The following is a 22,319-nucleotide window of genomic DNA, read 5'->3' as shown; positions in this document are numbered from 1 at the left end:
CCCGAGGGGAAGGGAAGGGCGGAAATGCTCCTCTGGCGGCCCCCCTCCCCCGGCTCCGCGGCGGCGCTCCTACCTCTACCCCGCTTGCTGAGGCGGGAGGAGGGAGGCTGGCGGTGGGAGAGGCTGACGACACCAGCCGAGGGCTGGAACGCGTGGGGCCCCGGGCGGGAGGTGCGGTCCTGGGTTCTGAGGCAGAGCCTGTGGGCTGAGGAGCCGTAGGGGTGTCAGGGAGCACCGGCGGCTCGCTGGGGGTACGCTGGGTTCCTCGTGAGGTAACCGGTGGCGCTACAATCGGGACAGCAAAGGTTATGAGAAAAGGTGGGTGGTAGCTGGAATTGGAAAGAACAGGCTTCCTTGCTCTGAGGTTTCTGAGGTTCTCTGGCTGCAGCCCCCACCTGGGTCACAAGCTGTGCGGAAGAAGAGGCAGATGGATCCGGCGCCACACCTACTGTCCATGACCCACGACCGGACGCGCACGCAGATGAGCCCGTGTAGGAACCCGCAGAAGTAACAGCAGCGGTGACGGTGGCAGCAAGGGCTACCGTTAACTGAGCACTGACTTGTGTGAGGGTCCTAAGCGCTTCAAAGGTACTCGCTCATTTAATCCTCACCACAACCCTGTGAGGAAGGTGCCATAAGTACCCCTATCTCACAAACAAGGAGGCGTTCCCGTCGTGGCGCAGTGGTTAACGAATCCGACTAGGAACCATGAGGTTGTGGGTTTGACCCCTGGCCTCGCTCAGCGGGTTAAGGATCCGGCGTTGCCAGTGAGCTGTGGTCGCAGATGTGGTTCGGATCCTGCATCGCTGTTGCTGTGGTGTAGGCCGGGGGCTGCTTAGACCCCTAGCCTGGCAACCTCCATATGCTGTGGGTGTGGCCCTAGAAAAGGCAAAAAAGATAAATAAATAAACAAGGAAACCAAGGCTCAGAGGAGCTCGATGAAATGCATGCCTGTCACAGGCTAACAAGTGGCAGAGCAGGGGTCTGAATCCAGGTTTATCCCACCCAGAGCCCTTTGCTCTTACCTGAGGACGCGGCCTCAGCATGTACCCAAACTACTACCTGGGGGAGTTACTCAAAATGCAGATTCTCAGGTTCACGCCCCAGTCACATTTGTCGTACCCACAGGTGGTGGGACTAAGCAGGTGATTCAACAGGTCTGACACAGGTCATGATCTTGAGACTCATGATCCAACAGAGAGTTTTGAAATGAATTTACTGGGTTAAGACCAGCACTTAAAAAAAGTGACTGTTCAACGGGGCAGGTCAAAACCCTGAGCTCTCAACACACAGCCCTGTTGGCCTCTGCTCATAACTGAAATGGGAAATGAGCTGAGTGAGGCTGGCACATATTCAGGCTATGTAATCCACAGCATGAAGCTGCATCTTCCAGCTGAGCAACTGTATAGAACATAAGCACTTCAAAGTTTCTTTTTGCTTGAAAAAAGAAAAACTTTACTTACTTATTGTAATCAGCATCTCCTGAGTTGTGAAGGTGGCTGGTGTGCCGACACTTGAGGTTGTAATATTTTTGTTTGATCCCTGGGAGGAGCTCCCTGGGGGCTTTGGAGTCATGGGGACCAAAGTCACAGGAACAGGAGGGGTCCCAGGGACCAGAGTCCCAGGGACCGTGCCAGGCTGGGAAATGCTTGCTAGGGCGGGAACAGGAGTAGAAGCAGGACTGGTCTTTGAGGTATTACTCAGATTTATAGGTGAAGTGGTTGCCTGATGTCCTTCCGTAGAGACCACGCTGGCTGTAACTTTAGTAATTTCACTCTGACCGCTTGTGATTTCAGGCTTGGTCGAGACGGTGAGTGCTGTGGATCTCAATTCCTCTGAGCCAACTGTAGGAGAGCTGCCTGAGGTTGGTTTTTCAGTTTTGGTACTGGCTGCTGGATTTGTGTTTTGCTGGGCTGACGTCGCCCCTGAGGCGCTAGATGATGTGGGCATGCTGCCCTTGGCCTCCATTGAACTCTGAAGTGAAGATCCACTGGTTGTGATTGAGGTTGGGTTGAGAGACATCATTTGAATGCTTGTTGTTGAAAAGGTGTTCAGCACGGCTGAGACTGTGCTGCTGGCTGTGGTGATGGCTTTGGTGTTGTTGGTAGCTGTGGTTACAAAGACAGCACATAATCAGAGTATTAGCCACAAGTCCTCTCCACGTTTCTCCAGCCCTTCCCCAGGACCCAAAGGCCTTGCTCCCATCCCTGCCCTTCTGTCTGGGCTGAAGGTCTGGGTCCCTAATGTGCCCAGATTTTTCTGGGGTTCAAGAAGCCTCTAAGAGGGAGACTGAGACGGAAGCAGACGAAGGCCAGAGACACTCAGCTCAGGAGAAAGACTAAGTGGCCGGTCCCACTGCACACGGGGCCTGCAGCGAATCCCCTGCCCTCCCTCTCTGGCCCCGGGCACACGCCCTTCAAGGCTGCCAAACCCCACGCCATCCAGCACCCCCGCTCCTTCTCGCTACTCCCAGACCCATGAGCTTGCAGAAGGGGCAACCGAGTCACGCGTGTTGAGCTGCCCTGTCCTAAGCCTGGCGGGAGAGGCATGTCGCCGTTCTTCTGGAACTACATCGAGAAGGAGAAACTGGTAGAGTGAAATTGCACAAATTACTATTTCCGTGCAACTGGGGAGCCGGGCTAAAGAAGAACAGGGTGGTGTGCTCTGACTTTGTCCAGCCTGCGAGCTTTAACCTTGTCAAGGGGTCAGGGAAGGAAGAGCTCAGATGGATGGATGGAGGGAACCTAAGTGGCAGGGCCCTTGGACACAGTGGGACGTACGGTGCGTGTAAATCCACACCCTCGGCAGCCAGGACACAGAATAAATAACAGACAAGTTCATGTCTAGCTCTGGAGACGCCATGGAGGAAACGTCCAAGGCAATGCTGCAGAACGCGGGGCAAGGGGCTGTCGGAGAGGCAAGGAAAAGCGTCTCAGAGGTGACCATGAAGCTAAGACCTGAAGGACGGTGACAGGAGAGCTGTGTGAAGAATGTGAGGCTGGGGCTCCCCTGTGGCGCAGCGGAAAAGAACCTGACTAGGAACCATGAGGTTGTGGGTTCGATCCCCTGCATCGCTCAGTAGGCTAAGGATCCGGCGTTGCCAGGAGCTGTGGTATAGGTCGCAGACGCGGCTCAGATCTGGCATTGCTGTGGCTGTGGTGAAGCTCACAGACAAGGCTCAGATCTTGAGTTGCTGTGGCTGTAGTGTAGGCCAGTGGCTACAACTCCCATTGGACCCCTGGCTGGAAACCTTCATATGCCGAGGATGCGGCCCTAAAAAGGAAAAAAAACATACCCAAGATAAAATGAAACATAAGAGCACCCTACTTAAACCAAAATAAGGATTTGAGATTTTATTCTAAGTTGGGGAGGGGGGGAGCCACTGAAGACTTTAAATCAAAGAAGCTGTATAGGGTGATTTACAAAGAAACACACTCTTGCTGTTTGGGGGCACGGGTGTGGCGATGGGCAGGAAAGGGGCATTAGAGCAATGCCAGTGAACTGGATAAGAGCCGGCTGTATTAAGTCAACGACACAAGAGCCAAAAAGAGGATGGATTCAAGACTCTATTTGGGAGACAGAATCAACGACTTGCTGATCTACTGAGTGAGGGGGAAGAAGAGAAGCAGGGAGGATTCCAGGTTTTCTGTCTTGCAGGAGAGCGAGGTTGGCAGTGTACGGTGGGTTTCTATCACTCTCGGTAGCCACTCTCCGACATTTTTCTGTTTGGAGAATTCCCCACACAGTAAGACTGATGGAAGCAGGATGTGCCTCCTGTTACAGATGCTGAAATAAGAGCCTCCCTTGTGACCGGAGCACATGCCTGCACTAAGCTGCCACGAACAAGACACGAACATCCTAGCTAGCGAGGGAAGAGGCGGGAGACTGAGGAGCTCTGCCGGCGGCAGCCCTGGAATCGCTGAGCTCAAATGTGAGCAGCACTGGAGGCGAAGCCAGAGCAAGTGCCCACAGCCAAAGCTAGTCCCCGGTGTGTGGCATTGGCGAGCAAGGCCTCTTCAGACAAGTTCCATAGCCTGATCCGGATGATATTAAAGGAAGCCCTAGATGAATCTTCAGCCATCCTAGCTCCTCTACGAGCTAGACAATATCCCAAGATATGAATACGTTTTGCTACGAGAATCAGGAATTTGTTATCAGGAGTGGTTGCAGGCAACAGGAATTCAAGGATTAGTTATTGGGGTTAAAGGCAGTTGGAATTCTGCCAAGTCTCAAAGGACACGGCTTTACCATCCCATTGCATTTTATGGAGAAGCAGTCACAATATCACCTACCATCCAGAAGGAAGCGCCCATAAAGTGGCCTTGGCCTTAGCAGGGCGGAGTGGCTTCTGTGGTGGAGGAACATGAAGGGCACACGTAAAAGGACGTGTGTACAAACCAACAGTGCTATGCGTTTGACAGGTGTTTTTCCTTCTGGGTAGTTTATAAAATAATGGTGCTTGGTATAACTGATCAGGTCATAGTATCTTTTTGGCAAAAAATATGAAACTGCTGAAGGGGCTATCGGCATATTTGAAAAGTTAACGGATTGGAGGAGAGGTGGTTGGTTACTTCTTAGAGTGCTGAGTCAGTGAAAACAGGGTTTCTCAGCCCCCCAAACTCTGGACCCTTTGAGCTGGATACTTCTTTCTCATGGGAGACTGTCCTGTGCTTTATAGGCTATTTAGCATCATTCCTGGTCTCTACCCGCTAGATACAGATGAGACATACCTCCCTCCCCAGTGTGACAACAGATGCTAGCAAATGTCCCCTAAGCGAGTCAAAAATCACTACCAGTGCAAACTACTGGCTTAAAGAAAAAGAATAACTATCCTAATTCCTATATCCTATCAAAGCACAGACTGAAAATCAGAGATGTTTTTTGCCCTCCCCTTCCTTTTTTTTAAGGCCACACCTGTGGCATATGGAGGTTCCCAGGCTAGGGGTCTAGTTGGAACTACAGCTGCCGGCCTACACCACAGCCACACCAGATCAGAGCCACGCCTGCAACCTACACCACAGCTCATGCCAATGCTGGAACCATAACCCACTGAGTGAGGCCAGGGATTGAACCTGTATCCTCATGGATGCTCATCAGATTCCTTTCTGCTGAGCCACAACGGGAACTCCCCAGAGATTTTCTAAAGCAACCATAAAGGAATGTCTCATTGCTTGCAGCTGAAACACTGAGACCAAAAGATAAATATAAAGGTGTGACCCATGAGCTGCCAACTTATAGGATTGGTTTAATTCCTAGTCTCACCAGGCCACATGTGAAAACAGGACCTAGAGAAGTGGATGGTGCCACTCAAGAGGATGCAGATGTATCAGAGGATCCGTAAAACTTGACCTGCACTCCTACCTTGCCTGCAAACTCTCGGTAACCTTACTTGAGCTCATGGACACAAAAGGCCATTTCTCTTCAGCATCTCCACCACTTTGCATCCTCTCTAAGCCTTTAATAACCGCCAGATACCCAAGACAGACAAACACAGGGTCTGACCCAGACAAAGGCTTCCACATGAAAAAATACCTGCAAACACTCTAGAGAATGGTGTAGGGTTAAAGAAAGAAAAGAAAAGAAAAGAAAAGAAAAGAAAGAAAAGAGAATGGTGTAGGGTAATACAATATGAGGATGGGAGTTCCTGCTGTGGCCCAACAAGATCAGCGACATCTCTGCAGTGCCAGGATGCAGGTTCAATCCCTGGTCCTGTACGGTGGGTTAAAGGATCTGGCGCTGCCGCAGCTGTGGCATACATCGTAACTGCATCTGGGATTGAGCCCTGGCCCAGGAATCCCATATGCTGCAGGGCAGCCCCTGTCCCTATACAAATATGAGAGTGTTAGATTAAGGTGGGATAATCGCAATTTTATATAAACTGAGTTTGTCCATATGGGCATGCATTCCAGAGATTTTGGGTCAATGTGCTGCGTCAAGCAGCTAGAGGTGGTTCTAATTGTTTTAAGAAAACAATTGACAAGGAAACTGGACTTGATGGTTGTTAATAATAAAGTTGCCAGAAATTCCCTGGGATAATGAATAGGAAGAAATCCAAAGTCTTAGAGAGCTACGGGAGTTCGAGTGGTTTACATGATCTGCTCACTCACACCCAGACTTTGTTCTAAAGGAGTGTGAACAAAGGAGCTCAAAGGACACCCCTTCACCAAGGTGTGAAGAAATAGTGTGTGTGAGCTCTCAGATGCAACCTTTGCATGTCTCTGAGATGAGGACGTGTTATAAATTACTATATAGCACACTTCGACAGTGTTTTTTTTTCTGAGTGGTTCATAAAATAATAGTGCATCTTCTTGTTGATGGTGTTTTGGATTTTGATTAAATCTGGCATATTGGTGAGGGACTGGTAGCATATTCCAAGAGACTGTTTTAGCTGTTCCTCATCAGCCAGGTATGCTAGTAGGAGAAGCTGCCGATTTCCATGGGGATGGACCCCGGGTTCACTGGGTAGCAGAGACACAAGCAGAATTTCATTTCCAGGGGGGAAAAAATCATATCCATTATGGGTACCATACCATAATGAGCAGCAGGACCAGGATGGAAACCAGAATAGTCTAATGAAGGGTATGTTGGACAGTGGCTAATAATCATGTGTTTTTTAGGATCAAAAGGGACAGGCAGCCACCAAAGTCCTACCTCTAAGGCCAGCAAACTGAGACCAGGTTCAATCACCACAGCAGAGAACACAGCCAGCCACACATCCAATTCAGTTCTCCAGAACTGAATCCTTTCACAGACTCAGGGTACCTGAATGAAGTATTAGTCTCCCAAAGCGGCTCTTAAGAAATGACCACAAACTGGGTGGCTTGAAACAACATAAATGTATTCTCTCGTGGTTCCAGAGGCTATAAATCTGAAATCAGCAGAGCCACGCTCCCTCTGAAGGCACTTGGGAAGACCCTCCTTTGCTTCTTCCCAGCATCGTCAGTGTTCCTTGGCTCACAGTTATAATCACTCCTCTCTCCGGCTCCATCGTCACACGACCTTCCTCTGTGTGTCCTTCCTCTTACAAGGACTCCCGTCCTTGGACTTAAGGCCCATGTAATACAGTACGAGCTTATCCTAACTTGATTACATCTGCAAAGACCCTCTTTCCAAATAAGGGTGCATTCACAAGTCCCATATCGGGGACTAAGACTTGGACCTAACTTTTGAGAACACAAGTCAACCTCCTAATCTGCTCCCCCACCTCCACTGGTTCCACTATAAAAACCAGGGTATTGCATTTCAAATACTAGAAATCCCTGCTTTAAACAGAAAGTGAATGCGAGAAAAAGATCATCCGTTAACTGATAAAATGACTTGAGATGGTGAGAGAATCAGGCTTAAGTCAGAAACAGCGCCCAGAACACTGCTGACTCCACCTCCTCCACCAATGAGCAAGGGGGGGGCCTCCGCTGGCATCCGACACCCTCAGTCCTGGGTACTAGATTTTATTTCCGAGAGATCTCAGTCTCTAGGGATGCTGTCAGCAGGAGGGCCTCCAATCTACTTTTGTGACTGGACATCAGAGTCCCTAGGAGGCACCACAGGAAGCCCCAGGGTCCCATTTGCCTTCTTCTCTGTGTCATCATGCAGCAGCACATAAGAATCGCAGACAGACAGCAAAGCTGATGAGGTGAAATGAGGTTAATGCTCTACTCACTCTGCCCCCCCCTTTTTTTTTGTCTTTTTAGGGCCACATCCATAGCACATGGAGGTTCCCAGGCTAGGGGTTGAATCGGAGCTCTAGCCGCCAGCCTACCCAACAGCCACAGCAACACGGGATCCAAGCCCCGTCTGTGACCTACGCCACAGCTCACGGCAATGCTGGATCCTTAACCCACTGAGCAGGACCAGGGATCAAACCCAAGTCCTCATGGATACTAGTCGGGTTCATTAACCACTGAGCCACAATGGGAACTCCTCACTCTGCCTTTGGTGAAGCCCTGTGCTCTGTGCAATAGCACGATGGTGAAAAAGGCACTTGGGTCGTCCATGAGCAGTGCTGCTGACAGACCAAGGCTGAGGAAAATACACATTCAGACCCAGAGCCTGCTCCATGTGCCTCCCTACACTATGGCCACTAGTTCACGAGCCCACACAGCCATCACCAGGCGGATGGAGAGAGAAGTGGACAGACAGGCCCAAGGGGTCACCTTGTCCATCTGATTAATGAGAGTGAGACAAAAACTCTCACAGGCCAGCCCATCCCCAGGAGTCCATCCACATGCCTCTTCCCTACAAGTCCTTGCACTGGCTCTCCATATTTGTTCCTTCTAAGTTCCTGTCTACCTGCAAACCATGAGACATGCCAAAGAATCTGGGCAGACCCTCACCTCAGTGTAGCTCACCTCCCCCTACCCCCCTTCCAAAAAAGTGATCCATGTACTATTCAAAGTTCTGCCCACTGGAAGAACTTTCTAAGCTGTCCTTCAGGGGCTCCCCCAGAAAGGACCATTATCCCAGAGCAGTCCATGGTGGCCTGGCTCCAATGTATTTTACACATTAACTTGGCGCTTTCATTCCTCAAATGATCACAGAGAACTGACTCTCTGAACCCTTTTTAGGTAGGAGTTGGGGGGGAAGGTGGAGGAGTGGCAGGAATAGGAATGTGAGGGCATGAGCCACTGCAACTGCCATGCATCTTTCTTTAGGACCTGCTCAGATCTGGTCCTGTATATACTCACTGGTTTGATAAGGGAAAACAGTGAAATAAACCCAAAGAAAAACAATAAGAATGAAATGATAAAGATAAAACAGAAACCAACAAAACAGAAACCACAGGACAAGAGCAAATATCAACAAAGTCAAAATAAAGATAAAAGCAGAAACCAATGAAATAGAAACCAAAGAACAAGAGCAAATACCAACAAAGTCAAGAACTGATTTTTTTAAAAGGCTAAATATAAAATATGAGGTATATAAACAATAACAGTTATTTATAGTATAGGCATTAGGAGCAAATGCTAATAAATTTGAAGCAGATGAGACAAATTCCTAAAAAAAAAAACAAAAAAACAAAAAACTACTAGAGTGACTCAAGAAATAGAAAAAAATAATTTGTCCTATATTCATAATGAAATTGAATTGCTAGTTACTACTTTTCTCATAAAAAAACTCCAAATGTGGATCCAAGGATCAAATAACTCTAGCTTTACAGGAACTTTCCTATAGCATCATCTGTTCTGCTATAATATGTGTGTCTGCAAAAAGAATTTTTCAACTGCAAATTTTCATTTGCAATTGTCAATAAACAAAACACGAAAAGTACAAACGAAAGAAAAAGACGGATAGATCTGGTTTCGTCAAAATGAAGAACGTATGTATATCAAAAAAACCACAGCACTTCTAGTTTCAGCCAATGAGAATAAAGAGCCAGAAAGAACATTTTTTCCCACACTTACAAGAAAAAAGGTGGAAAATAGGAAAATTAATGACTTTTTCTTTTTGCAATTGCACCTGCAGCATATGGATGTTGCTGGGCTGGGGGTCGAATTGGAGCTGCAGCTGAGGCCTACACCACAGCCATACCAGATGTGAACCACAGCTACGACCTACAGCTTATGGCAACACAGGATCCTTACCCTACTAAGCAGGGCCAGGGATCGAATGCATGCCCTCACGGAGATGTCAGGTCCTTAACCTGCTGAGCCACAATGGGACCTCTGACTTTTCTTGACCCCACTGGAGAAGTGAGGTCATAGGCAAACAGCATGAAAAGTGGAGGCAGTCAACCACAGGGAGAAACGGGACTCCAGCATTTGCTTGCTCAGGACAGAGCTGGTAAGAAAATTAAAGTAAGATGTGCACTGAATTACCAAAGGCTGAGCATAGGCTAGTGTGACGGTGTGTAGACCTGAGAGCTGCGGACATTGAAAGGGTCACACCCTTGCGTAGACCTCTACCCACAGGGACCCCACAGGGGCTTGTAAGGACGCCTGGGGAGAACCTTGAGACAGTGCCCCAGGGCGAGCCGGGCCAAGAAAACAGGAGCAACTGCTGAACCCCTACGAAGCCCCACATCCAAGGGGAAAAGCCTGACTTCAGTGCAAGTCAGCAAAATCTATAGCCTGAGGGCTCTCGTGGAGACCCCACCAGAGCTGGGGAAAGACAATGGCAGCCACCAAAGAAACGCTGCCCAGATTTATCTCCCTCTTTCTGCTACAACATGAAAGCATTCAACTGTAAGAGAAAGGTAAAAAAAGGACTGCCGAGGGGAGCGGTGGCAACCCACTGCAGCTGGAAAGGCAATAAGCAAAATCATAAAGCTCTTTACCCCTGGGAGTGGGCAGGAATACGTGCTAAATGCAGCACAAGTTCTAGAAGAGAGACAGGAGGCCACACCCTCGAGCTCCAGGTTCCAGCGCCCAGGCAAACATCAGAGAACGTCCTTCTACCCTGCCATTAACTCGGAATGCCAGCGAGTGTGAAGGAAAAACAAGTGGAATTCGGCTCAGGGGAGCTGCCAGGACAGGCTTGCTGGGAGCAGCAGAAAGGGAGGACCCGAAGGCCAGCAGGACACAGAGGTCTCACCTGAGGAATTCGTAGCCTCTGCTGCAACATCCAAGGTTTTGGGGGGGGGGTTAGGTTTTTATTTTTTCTAGTATAGTTGATTTACATTGTTCTGTCAATTTCTGCTGTACAGTAGTGACCAGTTACATATATATACATATATATACATATATATGTATATACTTTCTTACATTATCCTCCATCATGTTCCATCACAAGTGACTAGATATAGTTTCCTGTGCTACGCAGCAGGATCTCATTGCTTATCCACTCCAAATGCAATAGTTTGCATCCACTAACCCCAAATTCCCATCCTGCTCCCTCCCCGCACCCCCCTCCCAGCAACCACAAGCCTGTTCACATCCATGATTTACTGCAACATGGATGGAACTAGAGACTCTCATACTAAGTGAAGTAAGTTAGAAAGACAAATACCATAAGATATCACTGATGTCTGGAATCTAATACACGGCACAAACGAACCATTCTATAGAAAAGAAAGCAACGTCCAGTATTTAAAGCCAGCCCAACCCCTAACAAGATTAGCACAAACCTTCGCACTGAAGACACAGAAGAAAAGCCATGCTCTAGGCAACCACTGATCGTCTGTCTCTATATGGATTTTGCTTATTCTGGACATTTCCCATAAATGGAATCACACCATGTGTGGTTTCCATGACTGGCTTCTTCCAGCTAGCATAAACGTCTGTATGGTTCACTCATACTGTGGCATATGTCCATTCTTTTTATTTACTGAATGATATTCCACTATAGGGATAGACCCCATTGTGTTTATCCATTCATCAGTTGATGGACATTTGGGTTGTTTCCACTTTTTAGCTGTTATAAATAGTGCTGCTGTGAACATCTGTGTACAAGGTTTTGTGTGATATGCTTCATTTCCCTTGAGTATATGGTGGGAGTGGAATTTCTGGGTCATATGGTGACTCCATGTTTAGCATTTTGAGGAAATGCCAAACCGTTTTCCTAAGTGGCTACACCATATTACATGCCCACCAGCAGTGCATAAGGGTTCCAATTTCTCCACATCCTCACCAAGAACTCTTAGCATCTTTTCCAATAAATTGTTATTTAGTGGGCATGAAGTGTCTCACTGTGCTTTAATTTGCATTTTATAAAATATAAAATGTAACACTACATCAGGATCAAGTAAGGTTCATGGCTGGTTCAGTATTTGAAAAAAAAAATCAATCAATACAATTCATCTTAGTAACAGTAAGAAAAAACATACAATTATCTCAATATATGCAGAAAAAAAAATCACTTGACAAAATTCACCATGCATTCATGATTTTTTTAAAACATGTTCTCTGTAAACCAGGAAGAATGGGAACTTTCCTAACATAATAAATGATATCTCCAAATAAACCTACAGCTAACATTGTACTTAACGCCCTTAAATTTGAGAACACAGCAAGGACGCCCTCCCTCCCCACGCCTATTGAACATGGTACTAGAAATTCCACCCCATTCAATAACGGGGGAAGAAAATATTTCTTAAAAAGAACAATGAAACGATAACCCAGTTTGTTAAAGTAGGCAAAAATCTACAAGGAAAAATTGCCAAAGAAGATAGCCAGATAGCTGAAAAACATGTGAAAAATTACTCAACTTCTTTAGTCATTAAGCAAATGCCAATTAAAGCTACAAAGCAATATCAATATACACCTATTAGAATGGCCCAAAACAAACTGACAAGAGCAAGTGCTAGACAGGAACCCTTATATACTGCTAGTGGGAATGCAAAATAGTACAGCCACTTTGGAAAACAGTTTAGCAGTTTCTTTTAAGGTTAAGCATACAATTACCATATGACCCAGCAGTTCCATTCTTGTGTATTTACCCAAAAGAACTGAAAACTGGTGGTCACATAAAAAAAAGCTTATATGAAAATGTCTAGAGCAACTTCATTCATCATCAAAAATTAGAAACCAAGATATCCTTCAACAAGTGAATGGATAAACAAAGTGTTATATATCCATACAATGACTACATAGAAATAAAAAGAAATGAACTACTGATTCACCTAACATGGATGACTCTTAAAGACATTTTAAGTAAAAAAATGCCAAAAGGCTATACACTGGGTTTGATTTCATTCATACGATTTTATGGAAAAAGGAAAACTACAGGGATAGAAAACAGATCAGTGGAAAGGAGAACTGACTTTTAGGACAATGGGACTGTTATACGTGGTGCTGGGGTGATGGATACTAGACTCTGCATTTGTTGAGTACCACAGTACCCCCAGAATTAACTTTACTTGGTGAAAATTGAGAAAAAAAAAAACCCGAGATGTTTGGAAAATCCCAGGGTATAATGGGGACTATGAAAATAAATTGAACTATGTTACAGATAACCTCACTGGAGGGGTGGAAAAAAGAAATTGAGCAAAGTAACTGCAAGAAGAGGTTTTTGACTGGATACTGTAAGGTAACAACAAAAAAAGAACTCTGTAAACAGCGAACAATAAATGGTAAATTGGTTTCTTACAAGGGTATGGGTTGTCAATTTTAAATCTACTTGTGTACTAGTGTTGATCAAATAAGAAAATAAATTATTAATAACATTGGTCAGAGTTATCACTGTTGGAAAAGGAAGTTACAAAGAAGCAAGGTGGGTGGGGAGGGGGCTAAAAGAACCCTGTGATGCTGGATTAGAGAAATGTCAGTATGAATTCATATATATATGTGTATATATATACACACACACACACACAGAGATAGATGAAGAACTATACAGATTTGTGTGCCTGCATAGGTTAGTTCACAAATATTTATTTCCTAGTTCTGTCCACTGAGAGGGTCTAGAAGCAGTGACATGCCAGTAGCATCAGGTATACCCAACCATTCTCCAATAAAATGAACTAAGGATCCTTGGAGAAATGGCTTGATTCCAGGGCTGACAGAGAAAATGCAAGACAAGTGAGCCTGGAACATCTTGTAAGGCCAGAAAGTACACAATAAAAAAAAAGAGAGAGTTCCCGTCGTAGCGCAGTGGTTAACGAATCCGACTAGGAACCATGAGGTTGTGGGTTCGATCCCTGGCCTTGCTCAGCGGGTTAACGATCCGGCGTTGCCGTGAGCTGTGGTGTAGGTTGCAGACGCGGCTTGGATCCAGCGTTGCTGTGGCTCTGGCGTAGGCTGGTGGCTGCAGCTCCAATTTGACCCCTAGCCTGGGAACCTCCATATGCCGCAGGAGCGGCCCAAGAAATGGCAAAAAGACAGACAGACAGACAGACAGACAGACAGAAAAGAAAGAAAGAAAAGAAAGAAAGAAAGAAAGACAGACAGACAGACAGACAGAAAGAAAGAAAAAGAGTGGAAAAATCCAAAAGACATGGGAACCAACCCAAAAGGGTTCATAACGGCCAAACCTAAAACAATGTGCACAACAAAATAAAAAACACTGGATTGAAACCCAAAGACCAAATCTCCATGAGTCCATGCTGGAGGTAAATGATTAAATATATACAGAAATAGGAGAGGGGAACTAATTACCCATATAGAAAAATTCTGAACAGCCATAGATATTCTTGCCACCTTCAGGAGGAAGGCATCCCCAACCTCCCCAGAGTATGCGCTGGTCTCAGGGACTCTCTCAGGATGGAAAGGGTAAAAGTGTAAAGTTCGAGCAGAAAAACCTAGTGGACACGTCCTCTTAGCCAAATGATCAGAGTTAGCATCACGCTAAGTCACAACCAGTGATAAGTCCTCAGGTCCCCAGATGTGATGAGAAGGACCTTTTCCCCGTCATTTCTTTCTAAAAATGCATAACCCCAGTCTAACCATAAAAAAACTTCAGACACATCCACATTGAAGGGCGTCCTACAAAATACTCAGCTAGTATTCTTAAAAACCACCAAGGTGGAGTTCCCTTGTGGTGCAGTGAGTTAAGGACCTGACGTCAATGCAGCAGCTGGGGTCTCTGTTGTGGTATGGGTTTGATTCCTGGCCCAGGAACTTCCACACGCCAGGGGTGTGGCCAAAATAATAATAAAAAAAAAGCCGCCAAGGTTATGAACCATATAAGGAAAGGCTGAGAAACCGCCACGATTTGAAAGAGACAAGGCAGACATGGTGATGAAATGCAATGTGTTCTAAGACCAAAAAAAGACCAATAGCAGAAATATTGGTCAAATATGAATGAAGTCTGTAGTTTAGGAAATAGTATTAGGCCAGTATTAATTTCCTAGTTGTGATAAATGTACCACGGTATGCAAGATATTAATATTAGGCGAAGATGAAGGAAAGGTATATGGAATGCTGCGTCATCTTCGCAACTTGCCCATAAACCTAAAACTCTGTTAAAAGAAAAGTCTGGAGTTCCCGTCGTGGCGCAGTGGTTAACGAATCCGACTAGGAACCATGAGGTTGCGGGTTCAGTCCCTGCCCTTGCTCAGTGGGTTAATGATCCGGTGTTGCCGTGAGCTGTGGTGTAGGTTGCAGACGCGGCTCGAATCCTGCGTTGCTGTGGCTCTGGCGTAGGCCGGTGGCTACAGCTCCGATTGGACCCCTAGCCTGGGAACCTCCATATGCCGCGGGAGCGGCCCAAGAAATAGCAACAACAACAACAACAACAAAAGACAAAAAAGACAAAAAAAAAAGAAATAGCAAAAAGACAAAAATAAATAAATAAATAAATAAATAAAATACACTTTTTTAAAACTTCTAGGAGTTCCCTGGGGGCTTATTGGGTTAAGGATCCAGCATTGCCACTGCTGTGGCAAGAGTTCACTACGTGGCCCAGGAACTTCCGCATGCCGTGGGCACGCCCCCACCCCCCCAAAAAAGATTCTATATGTAAGAAAACCCAACAGACAACTAGACAAAAGAATGAAACAGGTATTTCACACAAAAAAAGTAGCACAAATAGATCACAAACATCTGAAAATACATTAATAATCAGGGAAGTGCAAAATCAAACACGAATTGTTTCATATCCATCCGGATTGGCAAAATTTTTAAAGTCAACAATAACAAGCTCCAGCAAGAATATGGAGTAGCATAGGAGTTCCCACTGTGGCTCAGCGGTTAACTAACCCAGCTAGTATTCATGAGCACGCAGGTTTGATCCCTGGCCTTGCTCAGCGGGTTAAGGATCCGGCATTGCCGTGAGCTGTGGTGTAGGTCACAGATGCGGCTCAGGCCCCACACTGCTGTGGCTGTGGTTGGGCTGGCAGCTGTAGCTCCGATTGGACCCCTAGCCTGGGAACCTCCATATGCCAAGGGTGCGGCCCTAAAAAGACAAAAATATACATGGAGTAGTATAAATTGGTACAAACATGCTGGAAAATAGCATAGCATTACCAAGTAAAGTAAAATATGCATATATCTTCCAATCTACAATTTTCAATTGTACCACCAGGCATTTACCAGGTAGACACAGAAAATCTGGATGCATTGATAAAAACGCCCCAAACAGGATTTTTATATTGGCTCCATATAAGCAGCAAGCAAATGTCTGTCAGCAGTGGTATGGGTAAGCAAGTTACAATATGTTCATATACTAGAATACTACACAGCACTGAAAATCAGTGAACATCTATTGTTATATGCATATGTATATAATATACATATAATGTTCATAATACATGCATTAATGTGAATTTAAAAAAATAATACTAGGGAGTTCCCATCATGGCTCATGGCTCAGTGGTTAACGAATCCGACTAGGAACCATGAGGTTGCAGGTTCGATCCCTGGCCTTGCTCAGTGGGTTAAGGATCCGGTGTTACTGTGAGCTGTGGTGTAGGTCACAGCCATGGCTCCGATCCCACATTGCTGTGGCTGTGGTGTAGGCTGGCAGCTACAGCTCTGATTTGACCCCTTGCCAGGAAGCCCCATATGCCGCGTATACAACCCAAAAAAAGGAAAAAAAGAAAAGAATAAAAAATCATATAGACTGAACAATAAAAGCAAAACCAAAAATACTTATATGACCTATATGTCTTTATTTACAGGGTTAAAAATCTGCAAAACTATAGTTTTTAGAGATAGAAAAAAAGCATTATTTACATTATATAGAGAATACTACGTTTATTTATTTTGTTTTTTTTTTTTAGGGCCTCGCCCATACCATATGGAGCTTCCCAGGCTAGGTAGGGGTCGAATCTGAGCTACAGCTGCCGGCCTACATACACCACAGCAACTTGGGATCCAAGCCGTGTCTGCAACCTATGCCACAGCTCATGGCAACGCCAGATCCTTAACCCACTGAGTGAGGCCAAGGATCAAACCCGCATCCTCATGGTTCCTAGTCAGGTTCATTAACCACTGAGCCACGAAGGGAACTCCAATACTAAGTTTAGGATAGCAGCTACTTCCAGGGGGAAAGAGGGGGATGCTAAAGGGGATTCTGACTTTTTGTTCCCAAAGAGGGAGTGGCTGATGGTGCTGAGTGATGACACAGGCAACATGGAAGTGCCTGCTGACCTCAACCGGCAGTTTCAGCGGGAATGATGTAGGAGGAAGCCTAACTCAGATTGGCTGAAGATGAGTAAGTGGTGGGGATGTAAGCTTGTGTGCGTGACAACGATTATCAAATATATGATAAAGCAGCAGAACGATACTGGCAGCCGCTAGAGACAGCTGGTATAGTCAAGAAAATTTTGCTTTCCTTTTCAAAGATGGGGAAAGCTACAGCTGGTAAGATTTCTCCTTTTGTGGAGTTCCCGTTGTGGCTCCGTGGGTTAAGAACCTGACCAGTATCCATACGGATGCAGGTTTGATCCCTTGCCCCGACCAGTGGGTTAAGAATCCAGTGTTGTCGTGAGCTGTGGTGTAGGCTGAAGCCAGAGCTTGGATCCCGCATTGCTGTGGCTGTGGTGTAGCCCGGCAGGTGTAGTTCTGATTCGACCCCTAGCCTGGGAACCTCCACGCACCTGTGGCCCTAAAAAGCAAAAAAGCAAAATTAACCCAGTCAGCCAGGGTGGGATTTTACCCTAGCAGTGTTCTGCTGCTTGCGGGCAGGCAAGGGAAAGGAAGAGGCAGCGTGAACATGAGGGGAGGTGGGGAGAGGGTGCAAGAGACTTGAGGATATTTCTAAGGCACGGATTCTAACTGTGGATTGTGAGTATAGGATGGATGAAGACAGGCTGACAGGAAGGGAGAGGTCATGGGCCACGAGACTGGCCGCCTTGGGTTCTAGAACTATGGTCTAGGTGTACTTGAGCATGTGAATTAGAAGATGGAGAAAGAGTGATCAGAGACTAAAATGCCTAGACTGCGGAGGTGGGGGACCACGTGAGGGCGTAAAGTGCAGAGGGTGAAACAGGGGTAACTGGATGCCGGAGAGACATGGGACATGGTCCAGAAAATGCGAGGCCAGGGTATTTATTTATCCAAGTGGGTACTGAGTCCACCAAGAATGAGGATGGGACTGGAGATGCAGAAGCAGCAGTGAAGGTCTTCAGTGGGTGGTAAAGAGTGGAGGTGAGACTGAAGCCAGCCTCGTAGCCTGGGCTGGGGGAGTGGGTGCGAGGGGCCGTTGGCAAGGTGCCCTCGCTGATCCCTGAGGCAGTATCACGCTGCGCCCTCCAGCCACAGCAGAGCCTGCGCCTGGGAGGGAAGAGGCTCTGGGGAGTGGGCAGGAGCAGGAGGAGAAGGTCCCCTGGGCCAAAGAGAATGCTCTCAACCTTCAGTGAGTGCCTGCTTCCTCCGCCCTGGCTCTGGGAGCCGGACTGATGCTTGACTATTAATAGTGGGAAAGGAAATGCTAAAGAATGCCCCAGGAAGGGGGGGGGGTGTGGAAGGCAGGCAGCAACGTGGGAGGAGCCAGGCCCGGACACCAGCGTGCCCCCGCTGCTTCCTTTGTGGTCCCCAGCTCAGCACCCCCAAGTGCGGCTCCCTCCAGGGAAATAAAGTCAAAAATCTCCAGAGGTGGGCAGGGAGGGAGGAGAGTGAAAGGGCAGGTGGATAAGCCAGCGTCTTCATGGATGGGTGTGACAAAGGCTGGAGCAAAGACAGATCTGAGCTTCCTCGTTCTGGCTCTGCCTCTGATCCCCAAGGGTTTGGGCAAGTCTGTGAAACACACCCATGAAAGGCGCCGCGCAATTCCTAAGCTTCCCGGGGATGGACAGACACCTTCCTAAGCATGCCACTGCGTACGCAGAGGTAAGTCTGCTTGTGCTGTGACCACGGAGCCAGCCTACCCAGCCACTTCAGAGGCCTTGCTCTGGGCCTCTCTTTCCAAGAGCTGCCAACCTTGGAGCACATTTTCGCAGCATGTGACATCTGCTGCGAGAGCCTCTTCCCTCCCAGGCGCAGGCTCTGCCATGGCTGGAGGGCGCAGCGTGATGCTGCCTCAGGTTCGGCCTGGCAGGTATCTGAGCCCCTTTCAGATCTCGAGGGCCCAACCCTTCTCAGATCCCACATCCCGCTGCCATCTCAAACTGGCCCATTTATCGCCAGGCTTGCAGGCGGTAGCGGGGAGTGGATTGCAGTGGGGCAGGGCAGGATGGGGGAGCTTGGGTAACATGCAGGCCCCAAACCCCTGGGTCAGTAATGGACCTGGGGCTGGCTAGGAGCTGAGAGGGGCTGTAGGCCCACTGTCAGCCTGGCCAGGACGTTCCCAGGACCAGGCTACCAGATGTCCTCTCTTGAGACTGCACCCGGCCCCCCTCACTCTCCCTTTCCCCTCATTTTGAAAGATGTGACGCTCACTGCATGTTATGTCCTCATCTCCGTGCTACTTGGGTTTTATTAAATCAGCCAGCTGACCTTGAAACTCATTTTCATGGGAGCTCCCGTGGAGCTCAGTGGTAACAAACCTGACTAGCATCCATGAGGATGCGGGTTCGATTCTTGGGCTCACTCAGTGGCTTAAGGATCTGGCATTGCCATGAGCTGTGGTGTAGGTTGCAGATGTGGCTCGGAGACCATGTGGCTGTGGTGTAGGCTGGCAGCTACAGCTCCGACTTGACCCCTAGCCTGGGAACTTCCATATGCCCTGGGTGTGGCCCTAAGAAGCAAAAAAGAAAAGAAGGAAAAAAGAGCCTCTTCCCTCCCAGGAGCACGGCAGCCCCCCTCACTCCAGATGGGTCTTTACAAGTCCCACAGCCCAGCAGTCTGGCCAACCTCCCCTGCCACCCTCCTCTTGCACAGCTGAGCCCTCCACCAGAGGCCTCTGCTAGGTGTGGGTCCTGCCCCTGGAGGCAGTTTGCTCTGGGTGTCTCATGAGTCCTACACCCACCTCTTATAAACGCTCGTCCTCCGTGGCTTTGAGAAAGCCAGGCCCCTCCACCCTCCTCCTCCCGTTAAAAAAGCTTCTAAACAGGCACAGGTGGGGTCGGGCAGGGTCAGGGAACCCGAATGGGCGATGAGCACCAGCTGGGGGTGTGGACGGAGGACGGCAGCTGGGAAGGGGCTCTGGGCTGGGAGCCTGGGGGGAAAAACAGGGAGACTAACCCCATCCACCCACCCCGCCCCCGGCCACAGCACGTTCCCAGGTCTGCACTGGGCTTGGGTAAAGCCTAGACCTTCACTGTGCCTTGGGTCCTACATGCTCAGGCTGCCACAGCAAACTCCCCAGAAATGGGTGGCTTAAAACAACAGAAATGTATTCTCTCCCAGCTCCGGAGGCCAGCAGTCTACAAAGTGTGGGCAGGACCACCCCCCATGCGGATGCTCCAAGGGGAACCCCCCCTCCCCCGCCTCGCCTTTCGGCCTCTGGTGGCTGTTGGCATTCCTTAGCCGGATCACTCTGACCTCTGCCACCGGAGCCACACCACTGCCTCCTCCGCTTTGTCTCTTAGGAGGAAACATGTCATTGAGCTGAGGGCCCATCCAGATAATCCAGGATGACCTCATCTCAAGAGCCTAGTCACATCTGCAAAGACTCTTTGTCCGAGTAAGGTGATAAGCGCAGCTTCAGGGATGTGAGGTACATGTCTTTTTTTAGGGGGGGAGGGCGGGATTTTTCAGCCTGCCATAGCCCCCCTCTGAAAAGCAGGGATGATGACCTTGGGGACTGCTCTTCATACTGCCACCTCTTGGGCTGAGGGCCTCCAAGACCCTTTCCTGGTCAACTTTCCTGGTATAAAGGGTGTCGTGGACTGAAGGTCCGTATCTCAGTTCCTACGTTGAGGCCCTTACTCCCCCACCCACCTCCACATGAGGTGATATTAGGAGGTGGGGCTTTGGGGGGTAGTTGGCTTTATATCCTCATCTAAAAGGATGAGAGTGGAGCTGCATGATGGGAACTAGTGCTCCTGGCAAAAGAGGAAGTCACCAGAGCTTCCTCTCTCTCTGCCACACGAGAACACGCCAGCAGGTGGCCGTCTCCCAGCCAGGAAGACGGTCCTCCCAGAACCCAACCCTGCAGCCGCCCCCAGCTCAGAGCACCAGCCTTGGGAACTGTGACACGGACACGGCTGCTGTTCAGGCCCCCGTCTGCGGTGTTCTGTTGTAGCAGCTCGAGCTGAGACAAGGGGGCTCAGGAGGAGGTTACTAATGAGACGAGAAACAGCCGGAAGGGCTGCTCCAGTGTCCAGGAGGCCAAGCGGTCAGGCAGACAAGTGTGGCCCCGGGTTCTGGTCAAGCTCCCCCCTCCCTGTCCTCTGGACAGCAGACCAGCACCCCTGAGGGTTATCAGGCCTGGTTCCTCGGCACTGCCCCTCCCAGAGGGGCCCAGAGCTGCCCCCTCGGGGGAGATAGTTCCGGGCATTCTTCAAATCGGGAATTGTTCGGCCCTTATCAGCTTGTTTCAGCTGGCCTGCCCGACACTTGCTCCTTGGGTGGGGTCCTGTCCGGCGGTTTCCCTGGGCAGCAGGGGGCTGCCACTGTCCAGCGTGGACATCTCCTGGCCATGGGAAAGGCAGGCTGCACTGGGGCACCTTCTTCCCCGCAGGGGAAGGCGCTGTGGCCAGAGGAGCCCTCCCCCTCCTCTTCTCTTCCAGCCAGCAATTCTTCCTTCTTTCCTGTCCCTGACACCGGAGTGTGACCCAGAGCCTGAGGGTGCATGGCTCTGATGTGCACACACCCCTGCCTGGTCCCACATGTGACCCCTTCCATCCCTGGCACCTACCCCCCAAAAGCTGGGTAGGGTGGTGGTTAAGAGCACGTCCTTGGGAGCCCGACCCCTGGGTTCAAGCCCCGCTCCACTGCACGCTGGTCACATGCCAGGCAAGCGTGGCAACTCAATTCCTCAGTTCCCCCTTCTGTCAAAAGAGAAGAGGAGGGAGTTCCCTTAGTGGCTCAGTGGAAACGACTCCAACTAGTACCCATAAGGACACGGGTTCAATTCCTGGCCTTGCTCAGTGGGTTAAGGATCCAGTGTTGCGATGAACTGTGGTGTAGGTTGCAGATGCGGCTCAGATCTAGCGTTGCTGTGGCTGTGGTATAGGCCAGCGACTATAGCTCCAATTCCACCCCTAGGCGGGGAATCCATATGCCATGGGTGCGACCCTAAAAAAACAAAGTGAAGAAGAGGGTGGTAATAGTAACTAACGCGTACGTTTAAGCACCTGGGGCAGTGAGAGCACATACAAAGCGCTCAGTTAATGTCACCTATGATCATACGGGGAGAAGGGAGAGATGCCCCAAGCCAGCCCCAAGGCACAGTACCCCCCCCCAACATCCTCCCTCGTCACAGAGCCACGCCCTATGTGCCTCTTCCTCTGGGACGAAGACTTGACAGGGGAGGGTAGACACAGGCTCTTGTTACAGTTGATGGACAGTTTCTGCTGTGCAGCAAAGTGACCCAGTCATACATACGTACACGGTCTATCCCGAGAGACCAGACACAGTTCCCTGTGCTGTACAGCAGGACCTCGTTGCTCATCCACTCGA

At 48.7% G+C, this 22,319-nt stretch overlaps 1 protein-coding gene across 1 annotated transcript in view; it reads right to left on the bottom strand.

Annotated features, from left to right (window-relative positions):
* The window catches only part of PODXL (podocalyxin like), a 50,222-nt gene that overhangs the window by 9,060 nt on the left and 18,843 nt on the right, over positions 1 to 22,319 (bottom strand). Inside the window, exons 2-3 of the mRNA XM_047762916.1 lie at positions 1,464 to 2,108; positions 74 to 285 (exon numbers count right to left, since the gene is read on the bottom strand). Of these exons, the coding sequence (XP_047618872.1) occupies positions 74 to 285; positions 1,464 to 2,108 (857 nt within the window). The remainder of the gene's footprint in view (positions 1 to 73; positions 286 to 1,463; positions 2,109 to 22,319) is intronic.

This window comes from Phacochoerus africanus, chromosome 16, assembly GCF_016906955.1.
Source record: "Phacochoerus africanus isolate WHEZ1 chromosome 16, ROS_Pafr_v1, whole genome shotgun sequence".
NCBI classification, from domain to species: Eukaryota; Metazoa; Chordata; class Mammalia; order Artiodactyla; family Suidae; genus Phacochoerus; species Phacochoerus africanus.
Note: the sequence above shows the minus strand (reverse complement) of the source record. Positions and strands in the feature narration are given on the sequence as shown.